The sequence below is a fragment of the Temnothorax americanus genome, unplaced genomic scaffold (assembly GCF_048541705.1).
Source record: "Temnothorax americanus isolate GAGA-0224 unplaced genomic scaffold, ASM4854170v1 Scaffold106, whole genome shotgun sequence".
NCBI classification, from domain to species: Eukaryota; Metazoa; Arthropoda; class Insecta; order Hymenoptera; family Formicidae; genus Temnothorax; species Temnothorax americanus.
In genome coordinates, this window is record NW_027509238.1 from 299,171 (window position 1) to 318,837 (window position 19,667).

At 40.8% G+C, this 19,667-nt stretch overlaps 2 protein-coding genes across 27 annotated transcripts in view; both read left to right on the top strand.

Moving 5' to 3' along the window:
* The first annotated feature begins 3,331 nt into the window (after positions 1-3,331).
* Positions 3,332-6,545, top strand: LOC143903834 (splicing factor 3B subunit 2-like). Its single transcript, XM_077417824.1, has 3 exons — positions 3,332-3,522; positions 3,816-5,850; positions 5,946-6,545. The coding sequence occupies exons 2-3, from the start codon at positions 3,817-3,819 to the stop codon at positions 6,012-6,014; spliced, it is 2,103 nt and encodes a 700-aa protein (XP_077273950.1). The 5' UTR covers positions 3,332-3,522; position 3,816; the 3' UTR covers positions 6,015-6,545.
* A 4,062-nt stretch (positions 6,546-10,607) lies between these two features.
* The window catches only part of Lap (phosphatidylinositol-binding clathrin assembly protein lap), a 33,658-nt gene continuing 24,598 nt past the window's right edge, over positions 10,608-19,667 (top strand). For 10 of the 26 annotated variants that reach the window (XM_077418085.1, XM_077418096.1, XM_077418003.1 and 7 more), the window contains exon 1: positions 10,609-11,481. In XM_077418085.1, coding sequence (XP_077274211.1) covers positions 11,352-11,481 — 130 coding nt within the window. In that variant the 5' untranslated portion in view covers positions 10,609-11,351. Of the gene's footprint in view, positions 11,482-19,667 lie in introns of all 26 variants that reach the window. The other 16 variants (XM_077417935.1, XM_077418068.1, XM_077418076.1 and 13 more) reach the window with 4 other exon arrangements.

The following is a 19,667-nucleotide window of genomic DNA, read 5'->3' on the forward strand; positions in this document are numbered from 1 at the left end:
ATTACGCGTCGAATGAGCTATAAAAAAGTTAAATTGGTTGAAAAATAAAAATTGTCCGGCTAACTTCACACCGGAAATTTCGTTTTTATTTTACAGGAAAACGACTAACCACCAAACGATCGGACTAGACTACCAAAGACCACCAAACGACCACCAATCGATTCCAATTAATGAAAGTTCGATACGTTGAAGTTGTCCGGCCAACTTCATAGAGGTCTTTTTGACATTAATGCTACCTGGGAACTGGGAAGTAATGTAATAAAATAAGATGTGTTGATTGGTTAACTTGTGATGACGCGACGCGCCTAAGGCTTAGTTTCCACTGAGCGCGTCACGCGTCGCGTCGTCCGAATTGACCAATCAAAACATCCCATTTTGAACCCGTCACAAGTAACGTAATAAAATGGGATGTTTTGATTGGTTAACTTGCGACAACGCGACGCGTGACGCGCTCAGTGAAAACTCAGCCTTTTCGACCACCATGACCTAGATTTGATGCGTACTTTAACTCTAGACAAGAATTTTGCATTTCTATAAATCAAATTAAAAGATTAAGGCTTAAAAAAAAAAAAAAAAAAAAAAAACCGGCTAAAATCACGGCTTTAGGATCACCTTAACCAATCAAAACATCCCATTTTATTACGTTACTTGTGACGGGTTCAAAATGGGATGTTTTGATTGGTCAATTCGGATATATTCGACTGAAGTCTACATTCTCTTATGTAATGTATATGTGTTTTTATTCACTAATCTCTATTATAGAGATCAGTGGTTTGTATTACATGAAAAAATAGATAATTATATTTATTAGAAAATATATGCAATTTTCCGTATTATTATTATTATTAATTTATCACTTTTATACACAGTTGATTCGACTTTTCTATTAATCACTCATATATACCACGTGTAAATATGAAATATAAAAGGTAAATATAAAAAGTAAAACTTTTTAAAGGTATAACCATCTCTCATCGTTAAAATGATATATTAAGCCTAATTTATTTATGCTTTATGTCAAACAATTTAATTCCTATAATACAGTACATATAATTGGAGAGAAATAATACATTTAAAATTTGAACTCTTTATACTTCTTAGATGTCTTTGTATCCTGGATCTGCTGGCGTTTGCGTTTGCTCTGCAACAGAAATAGAAACGATATAACTCAAAATTGACGTAATAAAGAAATAATTTAATTCTAGTTCAATTATCATCTCTATTTCATAGATGCTTCACATTTATTAACGTTATGTTCAGAACAAGAAAATACATTAGATTTTAGTTCAGCATTAGCTCCAAAATTACAGAAGCAATTGCTTGATACAAAAAATCATTTTTAAAAAATGAAAGTTAGCAGTGCGACAAACGTGATAAGCCCTGTCGTAAGTTCAGCATTAGAATTATTATCCGAAGATACTAATAATCCTGATTTTGTAACAACAGCTTGGTTTATTAGTATTATGTTAAAATGGTTTAAAATCATGAGTGCTCGCAGCCTAAAATTAGCATTGGGAAAATTAAATGAAGAAAAATTAACAGAAACAATTTCCTTTTTAGAAGGAATTATTGAATTAGTATCATTAATGAAAGTTGGAGAAACTGAACATTGGAAATCTTTTCAAACTGGGATTATAATATCTACGAAATCCATAATTGAATTAACACATTATTTACTAAACTATGAAGATTTTAAATTTGTTTTAACATCCAGATTTATGCAAGATTGCCTTGAAAATTTATTTTTAATAATACGTTCAACACACGCTATACCTAATGCAGTGCAATTTAAATATGATCTCAAGTTAATTGTTATTTCACAATATATGAAAAATGTATCTCATAGTTCATACGAAGAAGATGATAGAGAGTTCTTCTCTGAATTTCTTGATGCAATGATGGAAAAAAATCGTCAAAATAAAAAAAATAGAAAAGTGTTCAAAAAAAATATGCCAAATATATTAAATGATTTAGATTTAAACAGCTGTGCTGCGAATATAGAGTTTAATAACGCGACATTAAATTGTTTGTATTATATAGGATGTTATATAATCGCAAAAATTAAGAATAAGCATCAAACCTGTGATACGTGTATTAATGCTGTCGGATCAAAACAACAAAGAATCTCTTCATATACGTATTTGACTCGAGCTAGGTGCTTTAATTATGAGCCATTATTTTTTATAAATGATGTTACTTTTAATTTTATAATTGAAATAAAAAAAATATTCAGAATTTATTATACTACAGTGAGTACATTATCGATAGATCTTAAAAACTTTTTTACTTATAAATTTCAATATTTGAACTGTGATTTACCCCTACGTGCCATAATATAAAAGATAAAATTATTCCGCGATTTATTAGTTTTAAATTAAAAAAAATGTCTATGAGATTTACTGTTGATTATAAAGATACTTATGGCAGCAAAAGTGCTGCTATGCATGCACGAGTTAAATAAAGTTTTTATTATTTTAGATTTCATTAGTTTTCTTATTATACCTACTAATAAATTCAAAATATTACAAATTCTTATAAAAACGAGTACATCATCGTCAGCTAAGTATAACTTTACATTTTATAAAAAAAATAATATAGTTATTTCTATCGGTAGCAAAATAGTGCTTTTATGCCAGAATTAACTAATAAATTATGACGTCAGTTAAATATATACGATTTATATCGTTGTATTTAGATATATCCAATATATATTCCTATTTCATTTTATATTTTATTATATATTTTTGATAATTTATATATATATTGACACCTAATATTGATATAAAAATAAGAAAAAAAAAATATATATATATATATATTGCCGTATTATAGTTAATAAATAAAATATATTAATATACATATATTAATTATCAAAATTTTAAATAAATTATTGAAAATACAAAGTAATTTATATGAAATATATAATCTATTCATGCGTCGTGTAGAATATTGTAATTTAAGAGTTTTATCTAGCGCGCCAATTCCCCTTCCACTATTTGGCAGTAAATGGCGGACGGTGTCCAAACTCTCATTGGGTGCGTTCAGCCGATACTCCGCTAGCCTAGCAATCGTGAGCAGTCGCTCGTTTTCGCTCGTTTCCTCTCCTTTGACCCAATGGATTAAAAGGAGAGAAAACGAGCGAAAACGAGCGACTGCTCACGATTGCTAGGCTAGCGGAGTATCGGCTGAACGCACCCATTATAAAACTCTACTGGAAACAGCGCACTAGCGTTTGAAGTAGTGGGAATGAAGGGGATTGCTCTGATTGGTCGCAATGCGTGCTGCTGTCACAATACTGTGGTTGCGCTACTATACTGTGATGGAGTTTCCAACCCTACAATCAGTATGGTTTGTGTCGTTCGTGATTTGTGTCCGTTTACGGGTCGTGCAAAAGTAGTAAATTGCCGGGAGATTGGAGTTTTATTTAATGTTTAGTGAAAAGTAAGGATTAATAAGGACTACGGATGTATTGACGTACGTACATACACGCATTTGTCATACATCTGCTGGACACAGTTGCAGGTAAGAGGATACATTTTTTAAACGTCATGTCTCGCCTATCTCACGTCTTCTAGGTTTACACTAGTAAACTGTGTTGTTTTTTTTCCTCGGAGGAAAAGGAGAAATACCTCGCGCATTCCCGGGGGTATGTGTGGGGCTTGCACCCACTAAAACTCCTCTCTCTTAAACACAGGACAAAGTGTCTTAAACTAGTAAACTGTTATTGTTCAAACTGTAAACATACCTTTGTCTCTAGTCCGTCTCTCTTTTGGTTATAGTTGAATGTTATCTTAAGCACGATCTCTTCGTTTCAGTATGGACACCAAGACTCTGCCAAGTCTCTTGAGCTTGAAGGTGGATCCGCCGTCGGAATTGCAAAATCAGAATGCTGACAACGGGGATGGAGAAGGCAGCCCTGTCAAACTACCGGCCGCTTTGGAGCAAGCTCTGGCATTTAAAACCGAGAGAGCTAAAGAAGTGGGCGGTGATCCGAACGACACCGTTGTTTCCGTGAATAAATCACCGAAGGACGACGGCGAGGACGTTCCTCAGATAGAGGATGTCATAATGGGACCGGAACCGACCGCGGAGAAAATGGAATCCAAATCGAGCAAAATGAAAAAGAAGAAGAAGTCAAAGAGGAAGAGGCACAACGCGGAGAAGAAGGATTCCGAACGGAAGAAGGATGGTGCGGAGGAGGCCAAGACTAAGGAAGCTATGCCAGAGATAGAGTATGTACAGGAGATCCCAAGCATAAATGACTTGGAGCCTATGTACCGGCAATTTGTTCGAGTCTTTGAGGCGTTTAAGCTGGTGGAGCCGGAGCCGAGTCCGAACGATGCGGCTGATAAGGGCGAGCCTGTCGGCCAGTATCCGCCAGTAACAAATATACAAACTTCCGGCACCGGGATTCCGAGTAAGGTGCCGTTGTTGGACGACTTTGACGACGAGGCGAATCAGCAACAGCAGCAACAGGGCACCGGGGAGAACGGGGCGCCGCGTCTGTCCAAGCGTAAACTCAAAAGACTGACGCGGCTGAGCGTGGCGGAGTTGAAGCAGCTGGTAGGTCGTCCGGATGTCGTGGAGATGCACGACGTTACCGCGCGAGATCCGAAGCTGCTTGTGCAATTGAAGGCTCACCGAAACACGGTTCCGGTACCGAGGCATTGGTGCTTCAAGCGTAAGTATCTTCAGGGAAAACGCGGTATAGAGAAACCGCCCTTCGATTTACCGGACTTCATAAAGCGCACCGGCATCACGGAGATGAGGGCGAGCTTGCAGGAGCGCGACGACACGCGTACGCTGAAGGCGAAGATGCGGGAGCGAGCGCGACCCAAACTGGGCAAAATCGACATCGACTATCAGAAGTTGCACGACGCGTTCTTCAAGTGGCAGACGAAACCGCGCATGACGATCCATGGCGATCTTTATTACGAGGGCAAGGAATTCGAGACGCGCCTGAAGGAGAAGAAGCCCGGAGAATTGTCGGACGAACTGCGTACAGCTTTGGGGATGCCCGTGGGACCGAATTGTCAGAAAGTACCGCCACCTTGGCTCATCGCTATGCAGCGTTACGGCCCGCCGCCGAGTTATCCAAATCTCAAAATACCCGGCCTGAACGCACCTATTCCAGAGGGTTGCGCGTTCGGCTATCACGCGGGCGGATGGGGAAAGCCACCGGTAGACGAAACGGGACGGCCGCTGTACGGTGATGTATTCGGCATATCGCGCACTTCCGGCGCGGACGCGATGGACGAGGAAATAGACCGGGGGATGTGGGGCGAGCCCGAGTCGGAGTCGTCGGGCGACGAGGAGGAGGACGAGGACGGTGAGGAGGGCGGCGAAGGTGGCGAGGGCGAAGGAAAGGAAGACGGCGACGCTAGCGGACTGGTCACGCCCGGCGCCGAGGGCCTGATCACGCCGAGCGGCATCACGTCGATCCCGGCGGGCTTGGAGACTCCGGAGACCATCGAGCTGAGGAAGAAGAAGATTGAGAGCGAGATGGAAGGCGGTGACACTCCCGCGCTCTACACGGTGCTGCAGGAGCGACGCACGGAAGGTCTAGGTGCTAGTATGATGGGTAGCACCCACGTGTACGACATGACAGGTGCGGCAGGTGGCCAAGCACCACCGTCCGTGATTGCCGCGCGTCGCGGTGCCATCAGCGGCAGCGCGAGCGACGCACGAGCGGAGAAGGACGGCGCGGTGGAATTGACCCTGGATCCTAGCGAGTTGGACCTTGACTCCGAGGCAATGGCGACCAGATACGAGGAGACAATGAGGTCCAGACAAGCGAATCAGAGAGAAGATGTATCGGATATGGTGGTAGATCACGTACAACGGCAGAAGGTACATATATATAAATAGATTTCATTCTCAACTAGAATTAAATTATTTTTTTATTACGTCAATTTTGAGTTATATCGTTTCTATTTCTGTTGCAGAGCAAACGCAAACGCCAGCAGATCCAGGATACAAAGACATCTAAGAAGTATAAAGAGTTCAAATTTTAAATGTATTATTTCTCTCCAATTATATGTACTGTATTATAGGAATTAAATTGTTTGACATAGAGCATAAATAAATTAGGCTTAATATATCATTTTGACAATGAGATGGTTATACCTTTTAAAAATTTTACTTTTTATATTTACCTTTTATATTTCATATTTACACGTGGTATATATGAGTGATTAATAGAAAAGTCGATTCAACACTGTGTATAAAAATGATAAATTAATAATAATAATAATAATACGGACAATTGCATATATTTTCCAATAAATATAATTATCTATTTTTATGTTATGCAAACACATTACATAAGAGAATGTAGACTTCAGTCGAATATATCCGAATTGACCAATCAAAATATCCCATTTTGATCCCGTCACACGGACACGCGAGCCGCGCGAGCGCCGCGAGCTGGTGGAGCGCGGCGACTCGATTGGCGCTCCAGTCACTTTCCAGGGTCCAAGTCAGTCCAAGTGGTCCAATATAGATCAAGTACGAAGAATCCGCGGCCGCGGATGGTAACTTATTCATACGCCAACAAAAATAGGGAAGGTATTACGCGAGAAATTAACCTAACCGATTAATTTTTAATCAGAATTTGGCTTGAAGAATAATGCCAATCTGGTTCTTTCTGGTATTCATATAGCCGCTTAATTGATTCGATCGATATTTAAGATCGTCCTCAAAGGATATGATCGAGAGTGACGTATATAGTGACTTTTTAAAACTTTTCAGACGTCTCATAAAATTGTTAGAAGGACGTCTTTAAGACGTAGCTTTTGGTAAAGATACCTTTAAAAAGACGTACGTCTTCAAGACATCTTTTGGTAAAAATTTAAAGACGTCTTAAAGAAGACTGGTCTTAAGTCCACTAATGAAATGACGTTATATAATATATCTCGAGATCGTATTTAATATAATCTTAAGGTATTCCTTTCATGACACCCAAAGTCTTAAGAATTAACTGACTTTTTGGTACGAGAAAATTAAAATGCATATATTTACGCTAGAAAAAAATTAAACCACATTACCGAACATATAAAGAAAAATTATGACTTTAAAAATTCGATATTTTATATGTGACGTTATCGAAAAAGTCTATTTTCCACATTTCAATGTAATAATTTGTTTATCAAATATGTTAAGATATTAAATATTAACTGCGCTACACACACACACATATTCGCTAAACTCTACACTTTCGATAGTGCCGATAAAAATACTGAGTCACCGAATATTTAAACAAAATATTTATGTTAAAAGTTGACTTGAAATGTGGTTTATAGATGAATATTTTAATGGCGACTTTCAAGGAATTATTTGGCAACGCTGCAAGCTGTGCGCTCATATCACATACTTCAGTTTATCACGTACGGTTTATTATCAACTTTTATTTTCACAACGTGTCCCTTATTTTTGCCCACATTACTCCTCACTTTATGTTTCTTATCACTCATTATTATTATATAAAATCTCTCTTTGATAAAAAGAAAATGTCAATATTCTTTGATTGATGAACGTGACACTTACATTGACACTTTTGTTATCAACTTCACATTTTACACGCGGCGCCCTGAAAAGCGCAGCGTTGCCATATTGTTCTGACAGTAAAATTTACCGAAAAATTTCTAAATACACATAATATTTTCACTTTTTTTTATAATTAAACATAATAATCAATTATAATTTAATTTTATATAAGTTTAATGCAATTAATATACAAGAGTTTTCTGAGGCCCTGCTTAAGCGCCTACAAAATACGCTCCTCCGTGAAAGGAATACCTGCTTAAATGTAATATATCGCAACGATGCAACGATGACGCACGACAAAGACTATTGATTTCGATTAAATTTCCGCGCTTCGATTAACATATCTAACCGGTGATTTAATTCAACCGGCAGAATCGCATAAAGCAAAACATCTTTCTAGCTAAAATTCGTCGCCCTAAGCTAATATGTATCTTTCTTTTCCACAACAACAGAAAATTAATAATTTTATCCACGCGCTCGAATTTGTATTTTTGCGCATATCTCGCTGTAACGTCGTGGACTTAGTCACCGACCATCGGTCACGTAGCACTTTTCATAATTATAATTATTCCCGTATTCCGTATATTCAATGGATCTGATAAGGGCAAAGGTTTATTCGTGATCAGTGTAGTGCAAAAGAGAAAAATTTAATCATTTATGACGTTTTATGCATTTAATTATTTAGATTAGGGGTTCCAATCTTTTTTATCAAGATGATGAGGGCTATATTAAAATTTTCATATCAAACGAAGGGCTTCTCGGATGAGTTTGCGTTTTGCGCGCTAAACATGCAGGGAAACGCGAGTGAAGGAAATGACGTAGTTATTGCCGATTGAAGTTGCCACGACAGTTTATAGACGACTTTGCGGAATCGGCGATTCGCTTTTGTGCACAACCGGAAATCGAAATCGTCTGCCTTGCTTCACGTTATTCTTTCGATAAATTATTTTCTCGCGACGCGTGTAAGAAAACGTACATCGCGCTGGTCCGTGACGATCGAGCCGTTCGATCGTCCAATTATCGTTCATTATCGCCAATGCGAGAACTGAAAAAATGATCAAAGTTGCGCGACCAATATAAGGAACGACACGATCGAAAAGAAACATTAAACATGTATATTTCATGCGAAAATGTAACCCACTTTCTGAAAGAAGTTGCAAGCCACAAAGGTAACTAAATTATGTTTATCAAACAGTCATTATATTGATATATTAAAGTAATGCGATATCTCGTCGAAAGCCGTAATTTTTATAATTAAAAAAAAATTTTTAGTCAAATCACGATTGTTATTTTCTCTCTATCGCTACGAAATTAATATACGAAAATAATTGATATTTGAAACGTCGCGGTCTATCCTTTGCGATCTCAAAAAGATCATTATCTATTTAACTAATACAATTTTTGTGATAAAAATCTGAACGTGAATTTCGGCCTGACAGAAGCGTGAATTGAAGAATTATCCGTGAACTAACGCTCTCTTCGCTACAAAATTAGTGGCCGAAACGCATATGGATTTCCACGAATATGCGAATATCATCGTGTGTCTCAAAGTTTCTTCTTTTTCCTTGTTCCTAGACTTCCCGCAGAATCACATCACACCTCTATTTCGTGCTTAGAGAAGAATTACGAATTACGAATTACGAACGATGTGAAAAAAATTGTAGGGCTTGAAATAATTTCCATGTTTTATATTCGCGAACTTTCAAAAGAGAACTGTCACTCGCGCTCGTTGGCAGCCGTGCCCGCGACGAGCGCCAACTTCACAACGTATACTTTCAATCGATGGACGGGGACGGCTTGGGAAATTGCGCTACCGATATCGTTCGTAAAAGTCGCTTAAAACTTCGACTCCACGAGTAAAATCTGCCTCTGGGCGACGAGCGAAATATCCGTGTCGTTCGAGCATCTTCGTCAATCCGCACGACCTCGCGTCGTCGCGAGACTCGCGACTCGATTTTCAAATCTCGGTTGCGCCGCGGCCGGCGGGCGGCGGGCGGCGATGACGTCACAGCGTGCGGCGGCGAGCGTCGGCGGTCGGCGCGGCGCGCGGCGGGCTTAAAAAGCCCGTATCAGACTACCGACTGCGAAGGCCGACCCGACTGCCAATCGCGACTGCCGGCTCACATCTAGCCAATCACAACGAAGCGCCGACTGACTGGTCGGCCGACTCGCATTTTAGACTTTAGCCCGTATCAGACTACCGACTGCGAAGGCCGACCCGACTGCCAATCGCGACTGCCGGCTCACATCTAGCCAATCACAACGAAGCGCCGACTGACTGGTCGGCCGACTCGCATTTTAGACTTTGGTCTATTTCTCGACTCACCGACTCAAAGTCGGAACCAATAGAAATACAGTTTCCGATCACGTGATAGTTTAGTTGTAATTTGTAATGTTCCGCGGGTGTCCTGTGGATACGGTAAGAGATAATCTCTCTGCTGGTGGGATATTTTTTCTAAGATGAGTATTTTGTTTCATAATCAAAGGTGCAACTTTATGAAGAAGCTCCTCAAAGGTGGCAGTGTCCATTCTCAAACATCTGTTCAAAATAAAAACAAAAACTTTATATCACGTCTACTCTTATAAGTTATAATACCTAAAATGTTTAATTTTTTAATTTTAAAATACCTGCAAAATTTGTTTGGATCTTCAAGACTTAACTCAGTAAAAAAATTGCGATGTATTCCTTGTTCTTGCCTCTGTGCTATCCATGGCTTTACCCATAACCTTTGCTTTTTATATCGGGTTTCTTCTATTATAAACACGAAACATAGAAGAACAAGTTTTTTTCGTTTTTTCAAATTTTGCATGCATTGAAAGGAATACTTTTTTTCGGTAATATTGATGCCATATTCTCACTAAAATTCGCTTAAATACGATCAGTCAGCATCGGCGACTTGGTGACAGATTGGGCAATGTGATTGACCGATTAGAGTCGGCAGTCGCGATCGGCAGTCGGGTCGGCCTTCGCAGTCGGTAGTCTGATACGGGCTTAACGCGATTGGTCGGCCGCGGCCGGCGCGGCTCGGTGGGGGAAATGCTCGCGCCGCCGCGGCGGTCTCGGCACGGTCGGCCAGTGTCGGCAGTCGGCACTGAGCGCGGCCGCCATCTTGGCTTGGCAGACAGAAGGAGGCCCGCTGTCGCCGTCAGCCGCCGACGTAACGCCGTTCAGCTGAGCCGTTGAAGCTGAAGCGCGGGCTGCCCTGGCTCCGCTGCCTGGTGAACGCGGAGAAATCGCGGCGGTTTATCGTTCGCGCGTCACGCGGGCGCAGGAACCAGGAACCGGCTGAGGAGGCGGAGGCGGCGGACGAGGAGAGGCGGAGGAGGAGGCGGGGGAGCAGGAGGAGGAGGACGAGAACGAGGAGAGGTGCCGGAGGACCGGAAAAGCAGCGCGGCTGGCCAAGTATATAATATCGGGGTGAGCGGGACGTCGCGGACGCCTCGCGCGGTAGCGCCCGGTCTCGGCTGTTCGTGTTCGTGTCCGTGGTCGCGATCGCGATCGTGATCGTGCCGTGGGCCGTGGTGCCGTGCGCGGTGAAGTTAGCCGGAGTGCCCGTACCCCGTAGTATCTCGTTCCCGTCCGTCCGTCCGCGTCGCGTCAAGGACGGCCAACTTCACTCGCCTCTCGCGACCGTCGTCCTCGTTTTCGTCCTCGTCGCGGTCGTCGCGACTCCTTTTTTTCGTCTCATCTACCGGTGCGCGGGGGTGGAGAAGCTCGAACGTGTGCCGGGGAGGATCCACGCGGATTTCGCCGCGAACGTCGTCAACTGACTTCTCTGCTATAACCACCGTGACAGCGGGACAGTATGGCGGGACAGACGATCAACGACAGGCTGCTGGCCGCGAGGCACAGCATCGCCGGCCAGGGCCTCGCCAAGTCCGTCTGCAAGGCCACCACGGAGGAGATGATCGGGCCCAAGAAGAAGCATCTCGACTGTAAGTAAAGAGAGTGAAAGTTTTCCCCCCTCGACGATACACACCATATATCGTCGAGCGTCATTCATTCGTGGATTTCAAACGGCGCTTGCTCCGTTTTGCGAGCTCCGTTTCAACAACGTTTCTTTCTCAAAGTTTACGTTTTCAGTTTTGAGGAAACGCTAAGAAGGAAAAAGAGGAATTTGTCTGGCCGGTAGGATCCCCGAAAAAGGGAAGGTGAACGTTTCGACGTCGCGCGCAAGCGGCAGGGTGTCGCCTGCTCCGATTTTCGGCGATTTCGGCCGTTTTCTGCTGTTGATTCACGACGAGGGTACGCGCGGGACCAGCGTGCAGGGGGACAGGGGCGACTGTCGCTCACCTTTCCTATTTGCCTGCCGCTGAAAGAAGCCGAGCGAGACACTCTCTCGCCCCCCCCCCCCACTGGTCTCGCGCGAGATTCCCATCAGCGTTAAGCGATCCTCGGGACAGGCAATAACAGGCATGGTCGAACGAGATCGTTGGCTTTGGTTCTCCTTTCCACATTGACATATCGTACGTCGACGTGGCAATTATAAAGCAATCGAAATCGATCGCGCCTCTTCCTGAAGGCGCACACTCGCGCTCGTAGGCTTTCCCCTCCTCCGCGGCGCACTTTTCGCCATAATCTCGTATTCGGCTTTCTGCCGAAGACGCGAACGCGTGGCTAGAAACGTTTATACCTGGACAATGGAGAGCTTCTGGAGGGTATAACAATCGCGCGGTGTCCCCGAGAGGGAAATTGAATCCGGAGGTCTGTCTTTTCCAGCCGTGCGTCTTTCACGCTCGCTGCGCTTAAGGACGAAGCGCATTACATTCAGACGTTCGATAAAGGGGAGGGAAGAAAAGGGAATATCGCGTAGGAAGGTTAGAGAGTGGTGTGGAAAAGGGACAGGCTTCTCTCGCTCCACGCATGTTCGACTTTCTGGAGGCCTTGCTCCGACCCGTGGCGATCATTAATGTGCTATTTTCGATACTCGGAAGGATGATCCGAGATATTAATTGCGCCTCGCGCAAAAACGCTAGTTTTATATAAAAATATATTAATATTGTCAAATTATACTCAATTTGATTTTAACCATTTCTATAGGTCGCCACTGCTCCTAATCGGTATTTCGTTAATTTAATTAAACCAATGAAATTGAAATAATAAGCTTCGACACATATGCCATAGCAGTTAACAAATAACAAAATGTTATTTAACTCAAGACGTACTGGTTCAAATTTCATTTTTTAATATTTAATAGTACACGCTCGCGCGCGAATGCACATTTTCTCTTCTAGAATTTCCTATTTTTTCTTACTTTAATAAACGGAAGGAAATGTAGATTGTTTTTTTCTTTAGAAAGAGAGATGACGGAAAAATGTAGAAAAATGGTTGAAAAGCGTAAGGAAACGCGGAGAAGAACAGAGTCGCCGCGATTTATTTACTAGCCGTTCCGTTCTGGTTCATCAGACATTCGTAAGCGGAAATTTGATCTTGGAATTTTAGGATCCGTCTAAAAAAAAATGTAAATTTTAGTGCACTTTTATGCGAGGATCGCGCGATCGCGTGCAAATGTCACACTCGTATAATTCGAATGATGTCTGGCGAGACCGTGATTATACGAAAGCCGCTTGACTCACGTATCTTTTTATTTCGAGATAATCGGTATATTGTGCCCGTGTTTTGATTAAGTGCTTACTTAGCGAAATAGACGTTTAAGGAAGGTCTTTTCCGCGTCTTATCTCTGGAACAACGATAACGTCTCCGGGGTGTTTAAGTGTGTAGAAACGAAATATGATATCGACTTCTTCACATTTACTCGAGCCGTCTGCATAATTATCGTCACATTGTTGAGGCACAAGTGGGCGAACAGAATTAAGATGATGAAATCTTTATTTCTTTTCTTCGCCTATATCTAACTTGCATCTGATTTAAATACGATTTGTTTGAAACCGCTCCCGGAGGGATGATCGATCTATAAAAGTCTATTCGAGGGGATGCATGGAAGCGTCCTTCAGTTAGTGCCTTGAACTTTACGTCAAAATCTAATCTCACTCAGATTAGGGTAGTTGAATTAAACCGAGGGCGCTTTTTTACGTTCTTATTTAAGTTGCGTGTTAATGGCATTTAAATGAACGGAAAAACGATAAAACGTACACGGTTAAATTTGTTATGTCAAATTATACTCAATTTGAGTCATTTTTAACCACTCTTCTACTCGATATGTCGTTAATTTAATTAACAAGTATTATGTTAAAATAATAAATTTTGACACATATGGTAGTTAAAAATAACAAAATGTTATTTAACTCAAAGTATTGGTTTAGATTTCATCTTCTAGTACCTAATATTTAGGGAAAAGCGCGATGAAATTGATAAAATCATACACGACAAATATATTCAGTTGTTCCCAAAACTTACTGTTTGCAAAAGATAATATAAATCTAATATAAATCATCTAATATATAAATTTTGTTACATGGGTCATGTAACAAAGTTTATCCATCGTTCTTTCGCGTGTATCTTCAAATGTATAAATTATTTAAAAGAGGAGACGAAGATAAAAGATGGCGCCGTTAATTGAATCTGTATAATATAAACCAGCCAAATTCGCGTGGAATTCACACAAAACTTATTCGGACCATGCACGAGGGCACATGTTAACTGTGTACCTACACGTACATATCTTGTGTACACATCTACGCACAATGGTGTACATACACTTCCGTGTTTGGGATTAACGGGGAAGAAGACCTCGGACGCGTTTCCCTCCTTCGGCGGACAAGCTGATTTCCAAGGTGACGAACCTTTCGTGGTAGCCGTTAGTCATGCGGACCGCCGCGTATATATGCGGACGATTACATATCGCGGGTAATTTCCTTCCGTTGTAACGCGGGCGAAACACGTCGGGGGACGGATGACAGCGACTTTGATAGTCGATTGACGATAGCCCCCACGGGGCTCTATCGTCTCTCCTCCTACGACCTGACCCCCGGCGAGCGCCGTATCTCAATGAATCCCATTCCGCATTCAGCGAAATCGATCGTCGTCTATTTCAGCCTTTCACCCTTCGCCAGAGGACTCGACTTCTCCGTCTCTCCTCCGTTCACGCGGAAAAGACGATTTCTGCCGGAATAATTAATTAACAACGACGTTATTATCATCATCGACACTCATCGAGACTCCGCGTTCCTGGAACGAACGCGCGGACACTAAATGAAAAACTGATGAAATCTCTTACCCGATGGATTTGCTTCTATACGTAAAAGTAAAAGTCGATGTCCGGATAAGAGAGCTAACGGCGAGGTTTGCGTAGCCGAGATGTTTGCAATTTGCATATATTCGCGATTAAAATAAACGTTTTCGCGTGATATAATTCTTTGATGGCCCGTCAGTAAAGCTCCTCGCTGCGGATTAACGGCACTTGCATAGTTATACCATTCACGTGCATGGGAGAGCATAACGATCGAAATAGGTATTAAAATGTAACATGATATACGTCAGAAATATAGCATAACGCAACAAAATTTAATATTGAAACGCTATCGGGACTGTAATTTGGAATTTGAAGGATGTTGTAGCGAGGCGGTCGAGGCGGTTGAGAAATTAAAGTCTTTATTAAAATATAATTCGTACATATATAACTATGTTACTCGTTCGACTAAACGCTAAACGATAAAAGTGCTTCTATCTCTTTTCCGGCTCGTGATACAAGTTAAAGCAATGTATATGTACATGTCCTTTTTTTATATTTATGTCTCATGTCTCTTCGTTGCAATCTCATATTTCAGAAATTTGTCATGTCTCCTTCACATATACCGTATTTTTTCGCGAGCAAATTTTTGAGTAAACTGTCAAACACGTCTTGACGTATTACATCGACGAGAAACGCCTTGACGAAAATAGGCGAGTACATTCCACTAATAGACGTCGTCGGAATATACTTTATTCTGACCTGATAAGTCGTGAAACCCTACGAACCTCGAGCTCCATTTAACTATCGATCTCGCTGACGCGTAGTTGCACGGAATGCTTTATAGATTTACGGGGTGTGCCAAAAAATATAATTCCGATTCACGGCTATGGAAAATATCGCCCGAATATTCTTCGCACGTTACAATAAAATAAAACTTTTCGGATAGATTTCAGATTATCACGCTTTCTTTCACTCCACGCGATTGTGGGCGTAACGATAGCGTTTGTTTCAATTTCTGAATTTGTCCTAATTCAAACGAGTGCACGCTTTATTCTTCACGCCAAGCGCGATTATATCGGTTCCCTCTTCTGTTTATCACGTCTTGTTAACATCTCCAGATATAACGTACATATGTATTCGTCAATAGAATAATATTTACTATCGAGTCCTTGTGTGATTTGTCTCACTGTAGATCTTCAATTTAAGTTAAATCTGTTTGTTATTGAGAGACGTAGAGTGTGCTTGGCGAAACTTTGTGGTTTAAATCACATCGCGACTCGATAATGTAAAGACTTATTTGCCGTATTATTTCTGAAATTTTTTCAATCGATATTCCAGTGTACTTGCATTGGAATGCTACACTATTAAATATTAAAGAATGATATTTAAACCAATACCTTGAGTTAAATAACATTTTGTTATTTTTTAACTATCATGTGTGTCGAAATTTATTATTTTACCATTAAAATAGTGCATGTTATTTCAATTTCATCGGTTTAGTTAAATTAACGACATATTGAGTAGGAGCAGTGGCGACTTATAGGAATTAAAAATGATTCAAACTGAGTGTAATTGACACTACGAATTTAACAGTGCGTTTTGTGATAATCGTATCAACGACAAAAAAGTTGTATAAAAATATAAATATATATATATATACTTCTTTGTAATTATTGTTACAATAATCTCTCTATAAAGAATTTAAAGCAGAACATTTTTTCTTTTGTACAAATCGTAGATTATGTTCGAGTAACGTAAAGTCATGGAAAAAGAAATTCGTCGAAATATCGATAATCTCACCTCGATAAAATATAAGATAACGCGCTGTACAAAGCACACCTTATTGTGTTGCGCACCTTACAATTTATGTTGCATAAGCATACTTACTGTAATACATGGTACAATTACCGACGACACGACTGTCTTTTTCATCGTGTCTAAAAATTATCACGGCGCGAATGACGACGGCTGGGAAGTTTCGCGTGAGTTTTCTCCTCGCTGTCAGCTTACGTCGCATTGGGCAACTCCTTCCGTTTGTAATATTCGAGGATTTGCGTAACGAGCTTTTGCGAGAGTGCGATGGAGGGCGTAATTAAACGAGGGATCCGTGACCCGCATCAATGATCTGAGGAAATTAATAAAGAGCCGGACCTTCGAAAGAAAGGCACTCGATCCTCGTGCCGCTGATTCGCCGGACACACAAAGCCGCTACCGGCCGATCAATAATCTTACGGTACGAAGACATTCGTACGTCTCGTATATAGCCCCGCACGAAAAATTGTCGTCCAATAAGCCTATTTACGCCACGCGAGATTTCCGTTACAAAAGTAAGAATCGATATAGTTATACGCTATCGTTTTCGATGCTGTAAACGTGCGAGAGAATGATTTGTCGCGACGACAAAATCGTTACATCACTGAATTCGCCGAAATGATCGATCGAGTTTCGTTTACGGTATTGCTTCAACATATTAGTTTTCCGCCCGAAGGGATATGCGTTGTAATAAGAAACGAGGAACGATAGAAGCAATGCGAGTCGATATATCTATGACGTATTGCGACCGCAATGGTACGATCTGATAAAAGCGCGATATATGACGTAAAATCGCGTAATGTAACGCGATTTTTATATAAGCGGATTTGGTACGGTATCGTACCTTACAAAATTTCTCGCGTAGCGTAAACGCGCTATAAATAACAACACGCCGCGCCGGGGAATTCGTAACGATTTTCTCCCGCGAGTCCCGCGACACACATCCGCCAGGTAATTAAGCCGCTTCGCGGCTCGCGGCCCGACGATCGTTGTCTCTAATGACTATCGTTGTTTCGAAAGTGTTGTTTACTCTCACCGGTTCTCTCTGCGGCCGCGGATCGAACGTGGAGCTATACTCGAATCGGGAACGGAGCCCCAGTGTCATTCTGCGAAGATCGAGAGAAGGACGAGTTACCGTACGCTAAACTGTATAATTGCACGCTAAAGCGAAACTATCCGCGAGACGACACGAATGTGGAACAACAAATGCTATACTCCGCAGCTTTTAAGGACAGGTGGCTAAGTCGTGTTACACGTTATACCGCGGATAGTTTCGTGATGAATCACCCATTATTGCAAAACGCATAAATGTAGGTTATTCTTGCAAGTCGGGAATTCAAGATTGTCGATCTCTTTTACTTTCGGAAGAATTATATTATTAAATACCTCTTTCCCCTTTCGCCTCTTTTCCTCCCAGCAGTTTCTTCGTTTTCTAAGATCCTAGTTCTGGAAACTCTGTGGTTTAAATTACTGTTAGAAATCTCAACATTTCCACATGTCTATTTAAAAGTAATTTTAAAAGACGGTATGGATGTTACACACTGTTAAATAACATTTTGTTATTTTCAACTGCCATGTGTGTCAACATTTATTATTTCAACTCCATTGATGTAGATAATTAACATTCAATGATTCAAATTGACACTACGAATTTAAGTGTACCTGGAGTGCATATTCTCTGGGTCTATTTTGGGTATACAACTTAAAATATAGTTCTCTTATTTTGTAGTTTACGTAAGATATATAAGATTATCCTTTTGTTTTTCTACCTCAGAGCCATACAATGACACTGGTTCCTAGTTCCTTTGAAGTTATTCACTTCGAGCATGATTTAATCTCAAAGAGCTCTTTTTCTCAAAGAGCCTTTCGCTTTATTCTTTCTTGCTCGCTCCATTCATTCCGCGTCTTCCGTCGTTCGGTCCTTGCGGGATGTCCACAGGACGAGGGTCCGGCTGATAAGACGATAGTCACCATTACGAAACGTTACGTAAAAATATACCGCTTTCTCCCTCTCTCGGGTCAGGCAAAAAGAGGTCTCTTTAAAGTCATTCGCACCTTTCAAGGCCGATGTTTCTTGCACCGCATGGCCTCGGTGTATTCAATCGATGACACTATTGCGCCGCAAATGTAGACGCGCGTTTAACGATTAGCGAAAACGGATCTTTAAAGTCATTCACATCGTTCACGGTCAACGTTCTCTCCGCCGGACAGCGTGTCAGCGCTTCGAAGGGATCAATCGATACTGCCGCACTATTATATAGCTGACACGCTAAATCTAGAGCTACAATGTCACGTATAATGAGGAAGTGGACCTCCAGTCTCAGTCCTTTTTTTCCTTGATGAATCAATTTGGTTTGATTAACTCTCGGCAGTTCACTGTCTAATTCTTTCTCATTTTCCAGTTTATGTAACATCACATAATATACTCGTATAATGTCGTATAACATCATTTTTGCGTCATGAACAAGGAAAGAAATTTTGAGAATTAACCGTAAATTATAGACATTAATGTGGGAACGTGTAATTCTACGAACTCCTATTTTTAGATATAAAAACAATTGCTTTTTATTCTGTACGTATTTATTACTGTATTTTTCAGCGTTAATTGCGCACAGACTCAAATTTTATCTATTTTTTCTAGAGAAAAAAAAGCAATTAGTAAAAATTACAAAATAAATGACAGGCAACTCTCACTTATTTTTCTAGACTTTACAGTTGAGAATTAAAAGTATAAATGAAAAAAATTTTATATCAAGAAGTAGACCAAGTTGAAAAGTATGAATGAAAGAGATATAATTAGCAAAAGATTAAGAAAAAGTAAGGAAAAAGAAGTATGCAAGAGATATAATTTTAGAGATCACCTGTGTTTGTGGTATTTGGCCGCATTTTTATTTCAAGTCTCTTATTGTCTTCCAACTCTTTCATCTTAACGTCATGAATATGAAGTACAGTGTTCTTTACTCGGTTCTTTATGCATCTCTGGTATGTGCATACTGTTTTAAAATAACGTCTATTAGGCTGACACAGCCAATTCAGCAAAATCGATTAAAATTTATACAGAAATTTAGTGCTCTTTTGTTGTTAATTTGTTGCTCAATTCCCAATTTTGTTGCTCCAGCCGTTTCGGAGAAAATAGTGGTTGTGCTAACTTATGTTTAAAGTTAGCACAGCCATTCA